This window comes from Quercus lobata, chromosome 1, assembly GCF_001633185.2.
Source record: "Quercus lobata isolate SW786 chromosome 1, ValleyOak3.0 Primary Assembly, whole genome shotgun sequence".
NCBI lineage: Eukaryota > Viridiplantae > Streptophyta > Magnoliopsida > Fagales > Fagaceae > Quercus > Quercus lobata.
The window spans coordinates 27,231,728-27,249,207 of NC_044904.1; the positions used below are offsets into that span (position 1 = coordinate 27,231,728).

Sequence of the window (17,480 nt, forward strand, 5' to 3'; positions counted from 1 at the left end):
ACACCCACCAAAATTCAAAACCCAGAAATCAACATACACCAACCAAAATCGAACCCAAAAATCAAACCCAAAAACCGATTTACATACCCAGAAATTTGAACCCATAAACCCACTGATCTCCAACTTGAAAACCCACTGATCTCCACCATCCTCCAAATCCCAACATTCTCTTGAACTGGACTTCAGAATCACAGACCCACAAACTCAGATCAATAAAACTCACAACCCACAAACCCACCATCAGAATACACGACCATTTATCTCCACCACCAAGCTGAGAGATAGAGAGATGAAAGAAAAATACCCACCAATATGACAGAGACCCACCAATTTGAGAGAGAAAAACACTGATCTGAGAGAGAGAGAGAGAGAGAGAGAGAGAGAGAGAGAGAGACTGATCTACAAGATAGAATCTACAGAGGATGAGCTTGAGCCATTTGTGTCTAAGTTTGAGCCATGGGTCTAAGTTTGAGCCATTTGGGTATGAGTTTGAGTGAATCGAGAGATAGAAAGAGGGTTGGTCAAAGAAAGAAAAGAAAGAACCAGCACCGATTATGGTGGTGGCAACAGTGATGAGTGAAGGAGGCCGGCCATAGAGTTCGAATGATATTTGTGAGAGTTTTGGAAGAGAGAGAGAAAGAGGAAGGTTTAAGAAAGTTTTGGAAGGGTAGGGGAACCCGTTTGATAAGGTAGTGTTAGGGTTTGAAGTTTTTCCTTAGAGTGTGTGAGAATTTTTTGGGTTTGTAAATGAGAATTCGATTGGTTGCCAAGAAAATACTTAATAAAATAATGAAAAGCAAAAAAAAAAAAAAAAAAAAAAAAGACAAGAAAATAAGGATTAATTTGCTAAGAATATAAGTCATGTTTTGAACATGATGATGTTCTTCCAAAAAAAAAAAAATAATGAATAGAATTTAAAAAAATGATTTAATTATCTTATTTTATTTTTAAAAATGTTAGAAATTTTCAATTTTTTTTAATTTCTAATGTGTTTTTTTATTTATTTAATAGTTGACATGGACTTTTTTAATGTTAATTAAAATTTATTATTATTATTTTAATGGTCACGTAGGCATTCTGAGTGCCAACAGTGCACTCCTTTAGTCATGTAGAATATTTCTGTTAGGGAATTGACGATATGGATTGAAATGGATGGCATTTTTCAAAATAGGGACTAAATGTGGTAAAAATAAAAATTATGGACCAAAATGAGAATCAGGTCAAAATGTAGGGATGAAAAATGCATTTCTGTTATTTAAGATGCATTAGACATTTTTTTTAGTGTAGTAACTAAAAAATAAGAGGAATTAGATTACACTACATCTTCGTTACTGCAATATAAAATGCATTAGATTTTTTTTTAAAAAAATATATAAATGTTTTCTTTTTAAAATCTAATTTTTTTTTTTTTGGTAATATGGTAAAACTACTTGGCGTAACCACGAAATCTAAACTCAACTTTTATTATATTGTATACGATATATATAGTGTTTCTAATAGAAACAACTTTAAATCCTCCACCCAAAATTATCAAATTATTTATAATAAAAAAATTTGAATAAACCTTCATAATTATTTTAAGGAATAGTGGGTTCCAGTTAGCTCAACTGTTAAAATCTCTAATAATTGTATAAGAGATCTGGGGTTCAATTCTAGCCTACACTAAAAACTGATTAGTGGTTTTTGTTTGATGATAAAAAACTATTATTATGAGCGGACATCATAGGTTGAAACTCTATAAAAAAATAAAAAAAAAATTAAGGATAAAATGCAAATTGCATACTAAGTTTGACGGAAGTTCATTTCAATTCTCTAACTTTACTTTAATTGAGTCTTATAAATTTCAAAATTTTCAATTCAAGTATTTTGTCTAATTTTTTTAATAAAAAATTGCTAGTAAAAAAAATTTTAACATAAAAAAATTTATAAATATTTTATGTGAGAATTTTTTTAATTAGTTATTTACATACTTAACCACAAATTTTTTTACCGACAAATTACTTAAATTGAATAAATTTACAACTCAATTAAATGAGATAGGTTCAACCATTAGATTTAAGTAAATCTAACAGTTAAAAAAATGCGCTCATTAACATTTTATACCTATTTTTAATCTAAAAAATAAGTATATTTTTCCTTTATGCTGTCTCCTTCTTATCTATTACACGTTTATCGCTCTCTTTCATTACTAATTTACTATCATTTTCATTAAATTTATATTGGGGCCATGTCATAAATGTGAGAGAGGAAGGTTCTAAAATTTTCCCTGCACTAACATAAAGCATTTCTCTGTTCCTCTCTCCCAGAGAGGGCTCAAGACCAAAAACTCGCCATGAACATTGCAATACCTCTTCATCGCACAGCTTTCTCAAACACTCATCTCAATGAAACAACCAAACCCGAGTTTCCGAAATTCCAACACTCTTCGCGTTTCGCCGAATTACCAAACTCACATGCATGCCTCAGAAACGTTTCTTTAACTACTCCTCTTCCTCCTACTATTTCTTCTTCGTCTCGGCTCAGAATTCAACCTCGCTCGTCCCGAGTTAGGGTTTCTTCCGACGATGCCGCCAGGCTCAATTCGTCGCCGGAGGAGGAGGAGGGAACTCCGCCTCCGTCGAGCTTCGCCGAGTTCATCACTTCGGAGAGAGTGAAAGTGGTGGCGATGCTTGGCTTGGCTCTGGCGCTTTGCAATGCCGACCGAGTTGTCATGTCTGTGGCGATTGTACCGTTATCGCTCTCTCGTGGATGGAGCCGATCCTTCTCTGGTATTGTTCAGGTGGTTTCTGTTTGGTTGCTGAGAAACTAATATTTCGTTCGTTATTGGAAATTTCGATTATATTTTTGCATGTTAAATGTGTAAACTTTTTTATATAGTCTCTATAATAGTTTAGAATAAGTTGGAACTGATTAACTGAATTGGTTATTGTGGGTTCTAGTTAGCTCGTCCAGCAATGGATTTGGGTTCGAATCCTAAGCGTCTTAGCATAATGATAAAGAGCAATCATCCTCGAGCGGATGCTATAAGTTCAAATTCGCAAAATCTAGATAATAATTGAAAATTTTGGATTGGTAACTACAAATTATGAAACATTAGTTTTTGTGTGTGTGTATTTTTATTTATTCTGTTTCTTGGCTTCAGTGTTAGGTTTTTTTTGGGGGGGAACAAAGTTGATAGTTACAATGGGGGGTTTTGAACATTTCCGTTGGAAAACTAGGAGTTGCCAGTTGAGCTACAGTGCTGTTGGCGGCTTAACGTTGGACTTGAATTATAATTATTATGATGAATGATATGCCAATGATAGGTTAAAAAAACTAAGTAGCATGTGTGTTGATGAAATTTGCAACAGATAATTTTTAGTTTACCATGCCGATTAAACTCCAAAATGAAGTAATTGAACTAAATGTCCAAACTTGGCTGATGGGTTCTGAAAGTGAATAGTTATTATTATTATATATATATATATTTTTTTCCATTACATTTTTTCTTCTTTTAAATTTTAATTGCCCCTGACTCATTGATAAACATTTATGGCAGTCGTCTTTCTTGTGGGGTTACCTGATTTCACCAATAGCTGGAGGAACTCTTGTGGATTATTACGGAGGTAAGGTAGTCATGGCATGGGGTGTGGCTTTGTGGTCGCTAGCAACTTTTCTAACTCCCTGGGCCGCTGAGACTTCTTTGTGGGCCCTGCTTGCTATGCGAGCTCTGCTTGGCATCGCTGAAGGAGTGGCTCTTCCTTGCATGAACAACATGGTCTCAAGGTATAGATAGTTGACAAACTGAATTATTCACAATGATTAACAATATATTGACAATGTTTATTTACTTATTAAAAATAAAAATAAAAAAGAAAAAAATAATATGTTCCTGAACAGACCATTTTGGTAGTTTTAAGAAGTTGGTCAAGCTAAAATGTTGAAAAAGTTTAAACTTTGTCTTTTAGATGGTTCCCTAAAACAGAACGAGCCAGGGCTGTTGGACTTGCAATGGCTGGTTTTCAGCTTGGAAGTGCTATAGGACTCACACTTTCTCCGATCCTCATGTCACAAGGTGGAATATTTGGACCGTTTGTGATTTTTGGATTATCTGGATTTCTGTGGGTTTTGGTATGGTTATCTGCAACATCAAGTACTCCTGAACGAAACCCTCAGATATCAAAATATGAATTGGAGTACATATTGGGCAAGGGGCAGAAATCTTTTCCAACGGAGAATAAAACTAAGACAACAAAAGTGATCCCTCCTTTCAGGCGCTTGCTTTCTAAACTGCCAACATGGTCCCTAATTGTTGCAAATGCCATGCATAGCTGGGTAATGCATTCATATCTTGCACTAGTTTCTGCTAAGGATCATGTTGTGAATGTTGTTAATATATGCTAAATAAGTCGTTTGGTATGATTGTATTGTCTGGAAGCTATTGTTCTCCACCCTGGATAAGAGTCTCCTCAGCCCTAAAAGTAGCCTTTTCCTAATATTGCTGCCCATTGTACGTGCCCAAAGAAAGGCGAAGAAGTTCATTTAGGTGTGTCCCAACTTTGTTTCCACTTCTTCCCCCAACATCTGTAGAATAAATCCCAGAAGTACTAGTTTAAGCAGGTGCAGAGGGAAGCGCTGAGTGTGTGTGGGTGTGTTTGTGTTGTGCATACATCTATCTCTTATGCACCCTATGTCTATGCAATCTCATTACTGTTATTTGTAGATTATGCGTGTTTATGCAAAGTTTCATCTTTCTTCTTTTTTTCTGCAGGGTTTTTTTGTTATTCTTTCCTGGATGCCCATTTATTTTAACTCAGTAAGTCCAAATAATTGGCTATGATTTATGGTTCTTTATTAAGGGTGGTCAATGCCTATTTGAATGTTACCTACTATGTACTACAATTTCATCTGCAGATATATCACGTTGACCTCAGGCAAGCAGCATGGTTTAGTGCTGTTCCATGGAGTGTGATGGCTATCATGGGATACTTTGGTGGTATGTGGTCAGATATGTTGATACAAAGTGGTACAAGTGTCACTTTAACTCGCAAGATCTTTCAGGTGCAGCATTTTTCTGTATCCTTACTTTAATTTGCAATCCAGGGTCAGTTTTCACTCTTATGCTTAATTTGAAAGGTTCTTGCTTTTAATCTGATTAAGAAATCAAGGGAGTAAGTAATATCTACTGGTATTTCTTTGAAAATTAGATCAAAATGAAGAAGCTAATATCAAAAAGTAATTAATTTCTCTCGTAAGATCTTATATATATATATATATATATATATGAGTTGCATGGTAAATTAAGCTCGTGATGTGGAAAACTTTTGTGATCCAAAGTTTATATTGATCAAAATCAAGTTACTATATAATGGAAGCGAGTCTGTGAAACTAGAACTTCTTTTAGAAGGGAACTTTCCTGAATACTTATTTTCTTCAACATGAATTAAATTTCTAGTCACGGCTAATGAATTAAATTTCTGGTCACGGCTAATGAAATGGACAAATGGGCATGTTGCAACATCAATATCTTTCTTGGTTATGGTTGCCTTTCTTTTTCTTTTTTTCGTTTCTAGTGATACTGAAGATGGAAAATTGGTTGTTGATGGCATATTTCATCTTTCTATTTTATCTTTTGTGTATATTAACCAGTGCCCATTTTTTCCTTACTTTGTGTTAAATTATATTAAATCTGCTTCTTCTCTGCAGTCAATAGGTTTTGTTGGTCCTGGGATCGCTCTTATTGGTTTAATTTCAGCAAAAAGTCCATCAATCGCTTCTGCTTGGCTTACTTTAGCTGTTGGACTAAAATCTTTCAGTCATTCTGGCTTTCTTGTGAATCTTCAGGTTGATGCAGTGAATACTCTTAATTTTAATTTTAAGCTAGAATGGATGTTTCACTTCCCTCTAACCTTCCACTATGACTATTTTTTATCAGGAGATCGCTCCACAATATTCTGGTGTACTGCATGGTACTTTTATCTTATACCTCATCAATATCTAATTTGTTTGATCTAATGTATTCTTTTTCTGTTCTTCACATGTGATCTAATCTATTCTTTTGAAAGGCTTTGTTACAGAATCACACTTCCTTTGAAAACTTCTTGATAGTGTAAAATTACATATTCTAAAAATTCCACTCTGTGGAAGAAGTACAAAAACATTGTATAAAAATGGCTGAATGCATTGTAAGAAAAAGTGACTTGATTCAAGTAGAGAGAACAAAATATGTGGTGAGACAAAAGTGACTTTAAGCAACTAAGCCAACTTATTTGCTTAAAGTTACTTTTTATGTGACCTTTAGGCAAATGAGCTGGCAGCAAAATAAAAGCTTCCAAAAACACAGTAAAAAAAAGTCATGTTAATTAAGAATGTGATGGAGAGTATAATTTTGGATAGGATAGTATGCAGAAAAGAATACATATGGCCCAACCCTGATTAATCTGTTGAGAATCTATAGGCACATCTAAGTATGGGACTTAAGACTTTGTAGTTGTGGTATTATACTGGAGTCACCCCTGTTTTGAACTCAATTCCGTATACTAAAGAGTAGCTTCTACATGCTGTGCATGAGTGAAGTGTACTGCTTGGCTTTTTCCACTGACAATATCTCAGGTTCCCCTCCTTGATGCATGAGCTTTCGATATAAGATATAGAGAGATGGACTAAATATTCAAAAAATATGAACCTGACTAGAAATCAAGTATTGAGTGTCTCTGAGCATTATAAGGGTGTGATATATGATAACAACTTCATTGTGGTTTTAGGAATTTCGAATACAGCTGGAACATTGGCTGCTATTCTTGGGACAGTTGGAACTGGTTTCTTTGTTGAGCTGGTGGGTTCTTTCCAAGGATTTCTGTTGCTCACATCAATCTTATATTTTCTTTCTGCCCTTTTCTACATCCTGTTTTCTACTGGAGAGAGAGTTAATTTTGATGAAACAGGTCTGTTTCATACCTAGTTATGTCAATTCTTTGAACTTGCTTATTTTTCCCTCTGGAGTTCTAAATTTATGTTTTGGTTAGTTCCGGATAGTGTTACTTAAACATAATATCTTATGGACACTATTAATAGTTTCACTGGCAAAGCATTCAGATGATATATGAAAGAACTTTAATTCCATGATATTCTCATATGTAAGTACATTCTATGTAAAAACTAATGCAGCATTAACAGAATGTGTTACCACTATGTTCTAGTTTTCTTATGCGTAGTTAAGAATTCTCACTCACGTTTTTTTATGTTCCTAGTGGACTCTACATTATATTATTGCTAAACAGTTTCTATTGTGAGATGATAAGATCCTAAGACTCTTGCTACACCCCATAGGTGGTTGATGGTTTGTATGGTCAACTGTAAGGATTGGACCTGAAGGATGGTTAAAAATGTTGAAAAGTGGGATTTTTCCTCCTCCCATCCCCCTTTCTCCAAGCAGGAGGCGAGTGCAGCGTGCAGCGTGCAGGTTCAAAGTGATGTATAGTGGATGGATTTTACTCGTCATGTAGCAAGGGTCTGTGTTTCAGGTGCATCTGGGTTTTTTCTTTCTTAATTTCTTTACTTCTTTTTTTCCCCTTAATTCTACCAAATGTAGATCTTCCAAGGAGGTATTGTACTGGGATCATCCACAGTTATTTTTCCTTGCTTGTCCCCATATTCAAATAAAGGTTTCTCAATTTATTTGGAGAAGTCAGATCTTCCTCCATCTCAACCAGCCAGGGGCGGAGCCATGTTGCTCCTTGGGGGGGCCATGGCCCCCCCAAAATTTTAAATTTTCCCAATAGCATATATGGCAAAAATATATAGGCCCCCTCAAAAAATTATAACCGGCCCCCCCATTTGTTCAGAAGACTTAAACTTTGTCTAATAAGTAAAACTTCTCATCAAATAAAAGAATTGTTGAGCTCCCCAATTATCTAAAGACTTGTAATTAATCTTGTGGACAATGAACTACTCTCTACAAATAGAATAGATGTTAGCCCATTTCAAAACAAAGCTTTTACATTTTCCTCTTTATTCTCATTCTCAAGCTACGTGCCTTTTGCATTTTTCTCCTCAATATTGCTGCCAGCCTCACTGTTTAGTTAATATTAACAAAACAAAACTCATCTCAACACAGTCACACAAAACTGAAAACCCTCACAGCTAGTAAAAACAGATCTAGCCCTTTTTTTTTCCATCTCATTGCTGTTATAGTAGAGTAGTGAACTTGGAAGTGTGTGAGGATGTGGGTTTATGTTGGGGGATAATTCATTAAAATATTTTTAAAATAAATAATATGAATGATAAAGTGGATTTTGCTTAAAATAATAGTGGAATTTGTTTTTCTTTAATGTGAGTAACATCTATATAATTGAGAAAAAAAAAAATTAAGGTTCCTTTTAAGTTAATTCTTGTGTCATATTAAAGATATTAGTAATTTAAAATATAGGACACTTGTAGCAACAAATGCTTTTTTTAAAAATGCAAAATGTTCTTTAATGATTTGATGATGGTGGCAGAATTTAAGATGCCTGTAGCAACATTTAGAATTCATAATTTGATGATAATAGATTAATTTTACTCTATGAAAGATTATTGTCATACAATTTTTTTTTTTTTTTTTGGATATTATGTATGTCTATAGTGAATTAGACAATTTATGGATATATTAGAGTTGATAACTTTGTATTCAATATATTTATGAATTATGATTATTGTATAAATACTATAACTCGGCCCCCCCAAGTTAAAAATCCTGGCTACGCCTCTGCAACCAGCTTTCTCAGAAGAGGCGTAGAAATTTTTGTTTAAAAGTGTTTCACGATCTTTTAAGGTGATGAACCCAAAAGACAAGCAACAAGAGTTGGTGAGATTGAGAATTTTATTCCTGATTCACTTAGCTAATAAGTAATAATGGTTAAAATTTTATTAAGCATCTTACTCCCACGAAATTCTTGGCTGGTTCTGGAAAATTAATTTCGTCAGGTATCATGGATCAACCATAAAATGGGAAGATGAGATGAGAACAGGCTTCAGTCCCCTCTTCCTAAAAATTGTCAAGAGGGGGAAGAGGTTCGTGGAGAATGAAAATGAAGTTTCGTATAGGCTTTAAGCATAAGCAATGACCGAAAAGAACAGAGAATTAAAGGTTTTGGGGCTCAATGCTCAACGCCATGATATCACACACCGAGCTATGATTTACTTCATATGATCTACGATATATGAAGGAAGGACTTAGTCAGGCTATTAGATTAAAAGTAAGAATTAATAAATAAGCACATGCACAACCACTCAGCCTCACGGGTGGGGTTTTGGTGTGGAATAATAGGTCTTGAATTCAAACCCTCATTGTCCCGACAGTGTGAAATTGGTTCAACGCAAACTTGTGCCTGTTTCCCATTGCTTGAAACTTCCATGGCTTGAAATCACTGGATTCTGGATGGATTCGAAGTTAGGCTATTGCTCAACTCACCTAACCTAAGCGTTTACAGCTCGTTTACAGCTCTTCAGATTGAAATGCTTAATTCACCTAATCTAAAGAAGCTTTCCAAAACAAAAGAAAAAAAACCCTAAAGAAGCGTTTTAGGTTGAAGTGCTTGATTCACCTAAAGAAGCGTTTACATCTTTTTTACCGTCTAGGTCCCTCAAAGCATTAATTCTTTGAGAGGTAATAAGTTAACTATTATATTCATTCATGTTCATAACAATTAAAATAAGTTATTATTATATTCATGTTCATAACAATTAAAAAAAAATTAGATTCAATACTTTAGGTGCAGTATATTAGGTTAGTTAATTAAATTCAAATATCTTGTTACATTGACCAATAAAACACAAACAATGTTGTCTATTTAAAGATAGTTAAATAATTTTAATTATGTCACTCAACAACAAAGTTTCATTTAGTTATTTATTCTAGTGTATGCTAAGAATTCATAACTCAGTGATATTCGGGTGCCCCTCATGGGGGACAAGGGACAACCTGGAATCAAATTCCTCACCCGCTTCTTGACTCTTGTAAGCAAAAGTGCAAAAGCAAAATAAAAACCCATTTGCACATGTGATGACATTGTCTTTCCCGCGTTGATCTAGTTATCCACATATATTGTTTAATGTTTATTACAATGGGCTTATAATGTACAGTCGTACAAACCAGCCCAGCCCATAGCGCAAATGCATCCCAATCCACCAACTTTGACATTCTCTTTAGTGTCATCAAAGTCAGCCCGCCAAAATTGGAACCTTCAACTACAGAAACCAGGACGAATTCAGAAGTTTAACTTCATTGATTAATTCAAAATTTAATAATTTAGAATTCTGTCGTGCGGCCATGTCATAGTTTACATTTCAACGTTACTGTAAAATTATGAACGAGTAAATAACCACCATGTCATGAGTTGCTTGAACCAGTCTCACTCACATTAAATATGAGCAACCAACCAAGACAGCAAGAGAGACCATTCCAGCTCAAATCTTGGGGAAATGATTTGATCAAACTCACAACTCACAAAGATCCAAAAGTCCATTTTCTCTACAGATGAAGAGAACTCCAAGCCACCTTAACTTTCCCTCACCCTCAAACCAAAGAAGGCAAAACTTGAACCTGCAACATGGTTACACAAACAAGCACAATCATACAACTCACAGCTCTGTCTTGGATTATGTCAAAGGTGCAGCCAAAAAAGTAGCTGGAGTTTTCACCAAACTTCTTTTCAGGAGGAGAAAGCAAAACCACCCAGAAGAGATTCTTAAACCTGATTCCGGCAGAAATACAGCTCCAGTAAGAGGGACTTCCTGTGAGTTTTCTGATTTCATTTTGTTCTAAATTATGGTATAGGATCTTCAGGGAAACATCTCATACACATAGTCATCTACATTGGTAAAAACAACACCTCCTGTACAGCTTTATATACAAGTTACAACTTCAGCACCAGTATTTTATAGAGTCAAGTTCGAACTCAGATTACCTACTCTTATACCATGATGAATTTATTTGTTGGATCTGACCGTGTACAAAGTGTCACGTTATTTGAAAGTTTAATGAAGCAGTACTGGATGCACCTTTAGATTTGTTCAAATATATAATTAGAATAAAAAAATGGATCAATTTCAAGTCGAGAGGATCTTAATATGATATATTTCTATTTGTCCCAAAGCTTAAACGGTTGGAAAATAGTATATTTAATTATTTAATCATTGTTATAACAGTCTTGTCAATTCATGAAACTAGAATGAAAGCATTACCATTATTAAAGAAGCCAGAATTTCTTAACTAATAATAACTCTTGTAAATGGGCACCAATTCACTCGTATTTCCTATGCTCTGCTGTTTCAACAGATTTCTCTTCAGAAAGCAGCCTTATAAGTTCATCAACATACGCATCCTCTACTTCAAATTGTTCGTCTGTTTTTTCCAATGGCCAGGTTGGAAATTTCTCCTTGGAAGAGATTTTTAAGGCAACTGAAAATTTCTCTCCAGCTAATAAAATTGGGGAAGGTGCGTTTGGAACAGTGTACAAGGGGAGGCTCAAAGATGGAAGACTAGTTGCAATAAAGCGCATGAAACAGGTATACTAAGATTAATAGTGGTGCCTTTGATTGATAATGTTGTAATACTAGATACAATGTAAAAACTAACTATAAAATATCACTTGAATTGTCATGTTTAAAGCTAATGATTTGATGTGATTAAGGGACAAAAATGTATTAGAAGTATAAATATAGGTCATTTGCCATTGGTGTGCATAACAACTTGAAAATATGTGCAGAACAAGTATGACAAGCGTTTATCATTGGAGTTCAAGAATGAAATACTTACCTTGTCAATGATTGAGCATCTAAATTTGGTAAGGTTATATGGATATCTGGAGCATGGAGATGAGCAGATGATTCTGGTTGAATACATCAGCAACGGAACACTTCGGGAACATTTAGATGGTAAGTCAAGCAACAACTATTTATAACTCTGAAGGATAATTGTGAGTAAAATCAAGGAAAACATAAGCAGAAGTCAAGTATACATGTGTGCTGTATGTGAAAAACTAAATAGTTCACAACTAATTCCTGTTGAGCTTTTGTCCAATTCCATGAAGCAGATGAACAGTATAAATCAAATGAGGATAAGAAATGAAAGAAAATTCATTCTAAGAGTATGATTCTAGACTAAAGAACTAGCTCTTTCTTTCATTCGTATTGACTGGAAAATCTTTGTTTCCTGTAAGAAGAGAATCATGTGATAAAGTTTTGGCTTCACTCTCAATGCCGAAACTCCAATTCACTTCCAACTGCAAATTTAGAATCAGATACTTGAGTATTTGGTTGGATCTTATGATGGTTAGGTTAGAAATCAGAGACCGTCTTCATTGAGGAAGCTTTTTTTTTTTTTTTTTTTTTGTAACAATTACTTGAACTGTTTACCTATGAGCAGAAAGTGCAGTTGCTCAATTAACAGCTGAAATGTTAACTAGGAAAAGAAAATGAAAAGATTAATCATCTTTTTATGCAGGTAAACTGGGAAACGGACTTGAAACAGCAGAGCGGCTGGAGATTGCAATAGATATAGCCCATGCAATTACCTACCTTCACATGTACACAGGTATGCATAGAACTTAGTTGAAACTTGGGCCACTTAAGCTCCAAAAATTAACATTAAGCAACTTCATACTCATGAAATAGTGCAAAGATGTCTAAGAGTTTAGTAATTTTACTCTCCATCTGATACCAGTTTATGGACTTATAATATACAGATCCAAACAATTAAATCCTTGGGAATTTTCCACTTGTTACATTTTGAAAAATAAAGAATCATTTAAAAGTAAAATGTAGGCCTTTTGAGAAGTGTACTCCTTAGTCAACAACAAAACTCTTTGCGAGACCTTTTTTCTTTTCTTTTTTGGTGACAGCACATGAAGATCTGAACTTCTTTCATGTAATTAACAGATCATCCAATAATCCACAGAGATATTAAAGCGTCAAACATCCTCATAACAGAGAAACTGCGTGCCAAAGTGGCAGACTTCGGGTTTGCAAAATTGGCTGCAAAAGATCCTGATACAAGTCATGTTTCAACTCAAATCAAAGGAACAGTAGGCTACTTGGATCCTGACTACCTCAGGACAAATCAACTCACTGACAAGAGTGATGTTTACTCCTTTGGTGTATTGCTTGTAGAAATGATGACTGGAAGACAACCCATTGAATCAAAGAGACCATCGCTTGAGCGAGTAACAATAAGATGGGTAAGTATTCTGTCATCCCAGAAATACTACAAATACTACCTAGTAATTTTCTGAAGTAGCCTTATTTGCATCAAGATGTGCCAAATTTCCAAGTATCTAATGAATTAGTTACAGCATAACTATTGCTTTGAACACAATGCAAGCCATGCCTTTTTTATTTTTCTTTATTTAAGTACAAAATCCAAAGCCATGCCTAGTCATTTGATTTTAAGAGTTGAAAATAATTTAATTAGGACCATATAATGTTTAAAGTCACATATAAGTAGATATGATAGTTGATACTACTGATTTTGTACCATGCATAATAAAAACTATATGTAAATTTAATAAAATAATTCAATAACAAAATTTAAATTGAACAATAAAATGGATAATAAAAATGAAACAAAAAATATTGCCTTAAATTACACTGTAAAGCACAATGTGTAAGACTGAGTTTTTGTCAAAACCAAAAATTATAATAAAACTATTAAATAACTTCCAAAAAAATACTGGAATTTTTTAAATTTCTCAAAACTTTTGATAATTAAGTTTTAAATGAAGTATATCTTAAATTTCTTGAAAGTTTTGTAGTAGTGTTTTACTTAGAGAAATTATTTAATAATTAATTTTTACTTATAGTGCACTATATAGCAAATGCACATCATATGACATGTATTTCTTTCATTGAGACACCTGGTAGATTATTAAATAAATAATGAAAACTCTTTTAATTTTTAGAAACTTTTGGTAATATAATTCTAATGGAAGTAATATCTTTTCACTTCCTTAAACATTAACTATAGAGTTTCATTTAGAACTATTAGACTTATGGTTAAGTGATTAAATTCACCATTTCCTAACAGTTTAAGTTTTTGGAATAATCAATAATTTAACATGGTATCAGAGCAGGAGATCCTAAGTTTGATCCTTGGTTTTACTCTACCTAATTCACCATTTCCTAACAGTTTAAACTTTTGGGATAATCGGTAATTTAACAAGAACAAACTTTGTTAATAATTTTAATATACTCATAGTGTGGCACATAATTGAAAGGATAAAAAAAAATGAAAAAAAAAAATATAAAGAAAAAGAGAGAGGGCATCCATTTGGTGCAATCACAGCATGTAAGACACACCTTGGTTTATACATGCATGCATGTATAACTGGACACACTTTTTATGATATAATATATGATTTCACTTTGTATAATCAATATGCAGTACTAGTAGTTTGTGTTTTTTGTGTTAACTGCTGCTTCATATATTGCACATGTACCTTGGTTAATCAGAGAATTGATGGAAATACTAAAATATCGTAAGAAAGCATTCTATTCAGAACAAAATATAGGAAGTTTGTTTAGCGATGCCTAGATGGAAAAGCAAGAGAGGGTAGAAACCAATCTAGAAGCAGGAAAATGCATATTACAGTCTTGATCCTGTTTTTACTTTTTACAAGTTGAAAATAAGGCCTAAATTCATAATGCCCAAAGGTTGGATATGCCCCGTAAGTCACAATCCATTGCACATGCAATTATAAACTGGCTTGTCAGTTGCATTCATCTTCATGATGATGAATTATTTATAAATTTTCACTTTTGACTTCTTTCAAGTTTAAAAAACTTCTCTTAACAAAATCTAAACTCAAGGATGACCAGATCAATTCTAGGTTAGGTTGGATATGCCCCGTAAGTCACAATCCATTGCTCATGCAATTATAAACTGGCTTGTCAGTTGCATTCATCTTCATGATGATGAATTATTTATAAATTTTCACTTTTGACTTCTTTCAAGTTTAAAAAACTTCTCTTAACAAAATCTAAACTCAAGGATGACCAGATCAATTCTAGGTTAGGTTGGATATGCCCCGTAAGTCACAATCCATTGCTCATGCAATTATAAACTGGCTTGTCAGTTGCATTCATCTTCATGATGATGAATTATTTATAAATTTTCACTTTTGACTTCTTTCAAGTTTAAAAAACTTCTCTTAACAAAATCTAAACTCAAGGATGACCAGATCAATTCTAGGTTATCTGTTTGACACAGTCTTGGTTACCGGAAGAAAATAATAATACATTTGACGTATTAAACTATTATATCATCAAGATGAAAAGATCAAACTTTTCCTGTCACTTTTTGAAGACATCTGTCACATGGAACTTCCTAGATAAAACTGGAGTCGCATCATTCAACCTCTGCTGTCATCCACCTTTTTCTAGTATTGCATATGAAACATTCATCACATGAACTCATTATAGTTGCCATGACCAGTCTCATCTATGATCTACCCCTTCATATGTCCTGCTCCTGTGTCTTAGAGACAATCATCAGGTATCACAATATATATACCTGATTTACTTACAAGTGAAAAATGAAAGGAAAACATTTCCAATGGAAAAACCACTACGGCAACACAAACATTCTCAAAGAAAATCCACTATATAAGAAACAGTTACAATAGTCAGTGATTAACAAATTCTTTGTAGCCTAAATTCTATGCAACCTCTGCCAACACTCCGCTTGCTTTTCTACTTTGATGGTCCCAGAACCTCTGGAATCCTTATATATTGAATTCCTCCAAGCCAAAACCTCTGGCACTCCAAGAAACCTCCCTGAAGATTTGACTGCAGTGAACCTCACTAGATATTTGGCTCTATGATTTCAATTTCTCAAGCACTCTCCATAGGAATGAAATATGATTGTTCTAATAAAATGGGTATTTCTCTGAAGCACTAGGCATGATTCTTTTAGGATATTGGGTATATCATGGGGATGCAAGAACAAATGCATGAGATCAAGAACCAAATTGAGAGAGAAGTGGGATAAACTAGCAAAATCTCACTTTTGGTTTTCTTCACAAATTTGGTTACAGAGCTTAAGAGCTCAACCTCAGCCCAAACTTCTCTGTTGTTTGCTTCAAATAATAGCTGAAGCAAAAAATCAACCCCCTCTATGCTCGAATAACAATGGCTGAGCTTTTTCTCAAATGCACAGCATTATGTCTCTGCTCTCTATTTGTTTTGTGCTAAAGCTTCAGAGCCTTACCTCCAAAAAAAAAAAAAAAAAATTCAATACTCTCTATATCTTTTTGGCTCAAGGGTGCAACCAATCCTCTGCCATCAACTGAGAGCCATTTAATGCAGCTTCTTCACTATTTACGCTGACAAACAACTTAAGTTTTACTTTATAATCATTTTAAACTCAAATATTAAACCTATTAGCTTATGTTGGTTAGGAAGTGATACTTTTTCAGCTCCTATTATGAACAACATCAAATGGCATTAGTTATGAAAACAACAGAAAATATATACGCATTTTGTTTTGAAGGATAAAAGGGCCTTACCATGTTAGTCAATGAGGAGAATAAACTTGCATAGCGTTGCACTGTATCTTCGAACATTTATTATTACAATAACTGAATTAGTAATGGAAATTCTTATAATGTCAAAGACTCGCTTAATATTATGATATATGACATGTCAAAGAAGCTCCTAATGAGATAAACAAATTCATGTTTGCAGGCTATTCAGAAATTGAAAGATGGAGAGGTTGTACTTGCCATGGATCCAAGGCTGAATAGGTGCCCGGCATCAAACATGACAGTGGAGAAGGTACTCAAATTAGCTCAAACATGCCTTGCACCTTTGAGAAAATCAAGACCTTCCATGAAAGAATGTGCTGAGGAATTATGGGAAATACGAAAAGATTTTAAAGAAAGATTTGTTCCTCCTTCTACTCCTCCTCTTATTTCTCATCGTTCTGCAAACTTTCCTGAGAGAGATGCCCAGGGATCTTTTAGTATTGAAGATGGTGAGAACATCAAATTTGATTCTGCCTGATCGAGTGGCAAGTGTGAATTTAAGATAAACAATGTTATCCTGCATCTTTGCAATTTTTTCTTGTGTATAAACCTAGAGGTTAGCTTGGGGCAAAGCAAGCTTTAAAAAAAAAAAAAAAAAAAAAAATCAAATGTTATTAGTTCAAAGAGACTGTTCATTCTTTTTGAGTCTAAGAGGATATGTAATGTATATGCCAAATTGTTTTTACTTCTAATGATATAGCATGAGGAAGAAGACAACCTCCGTTTGATTATAATAGAAAGTGAGACATATGTACAATGTGGACTATTTGAAAGTTTGATCTGAAGAAGTTAGATTTGTTCATTGAGATTTCTTGCAAATCATATATGGTATCATAGCTTAGAATGATGATCTCATGGTTCCCCTCCCCCCTTTGTTTTTGGAGAATGGGAGGAGAGGGATTATGTTGAGATTTTAAATGACGTGGCATAATGTATATTATC

General features: G+C 34.0%; 2 protein-coding genes across 3 annotated transcripts; both read left to right on the forward strand.

The window, feature by feature from the left end:
* The first annotated feature begins 2,224 nt into the window (after positions 1-2,224).
* Positions 2,225-7,687, forward strand: LOC115985356 (probable anion transporter 4, chloroplastic). 2 transcript variants are annotated; one of them, XM_031108307.1, is made up of 9 exons: positions 2,225-2,779; positions 3,539-3,765; positions 3,948-4,314; positions 4,751-4,795; positions 4,894-5,040; positions 5,686-5,823; positions 5,915-5,948; positions 6,744-6,923; positions 7,309-7,687. In XM_031108307.1, exons 1-9 carry the CDS (start codon positions 2,333-2,335, stop codon positions 7,314-7,316), a joined length of 1,593 nt encoding a protein of 530 aa, XP_030964167.1. In that variant the 5' UTR covers positions 2,225-2,332; the 3' UTR covers positions 7,317-7,687. The 2 variants fall into 2 exon arrangements, with proteins under 2 accessions (XP_030964167.1, XP_030964163.1); XM_031108303.1 differs by lacking the exon at positions 7,309-7,687 and having other exon boundaries at positions 6,744-7,180.
* A 2,703-nt stretch (positions 7,688-10,390) lies between these two features.
* On the forward strand, positions 10,391-17,142 carry LOC115985366 (calmodulin-binding receptor-like cytoplasmic kinase 1). The gene is made up of 6 exons (XM_031108312.1): positions 10,391-10,754; positions 11,297-11,526; positions 11,727-11,895; positions 12,464-12,553; positions 12,898-13,196; positions 16,699-17,142. Exons 1-6 carry the CDS (start codon positions 10,496-10,498, stop codon positions 17,014-17,016), a joined length of 1,365 nt encoding a protein of 454 aa, XP_030964172.1. The 5' UTR covers positions 10,391-10,495; the 3' UTR covers positions 17,017-17,142.
* The last annotated feature ends 338 nt before the right edge of the window (positions 17,143-17,480 follow it).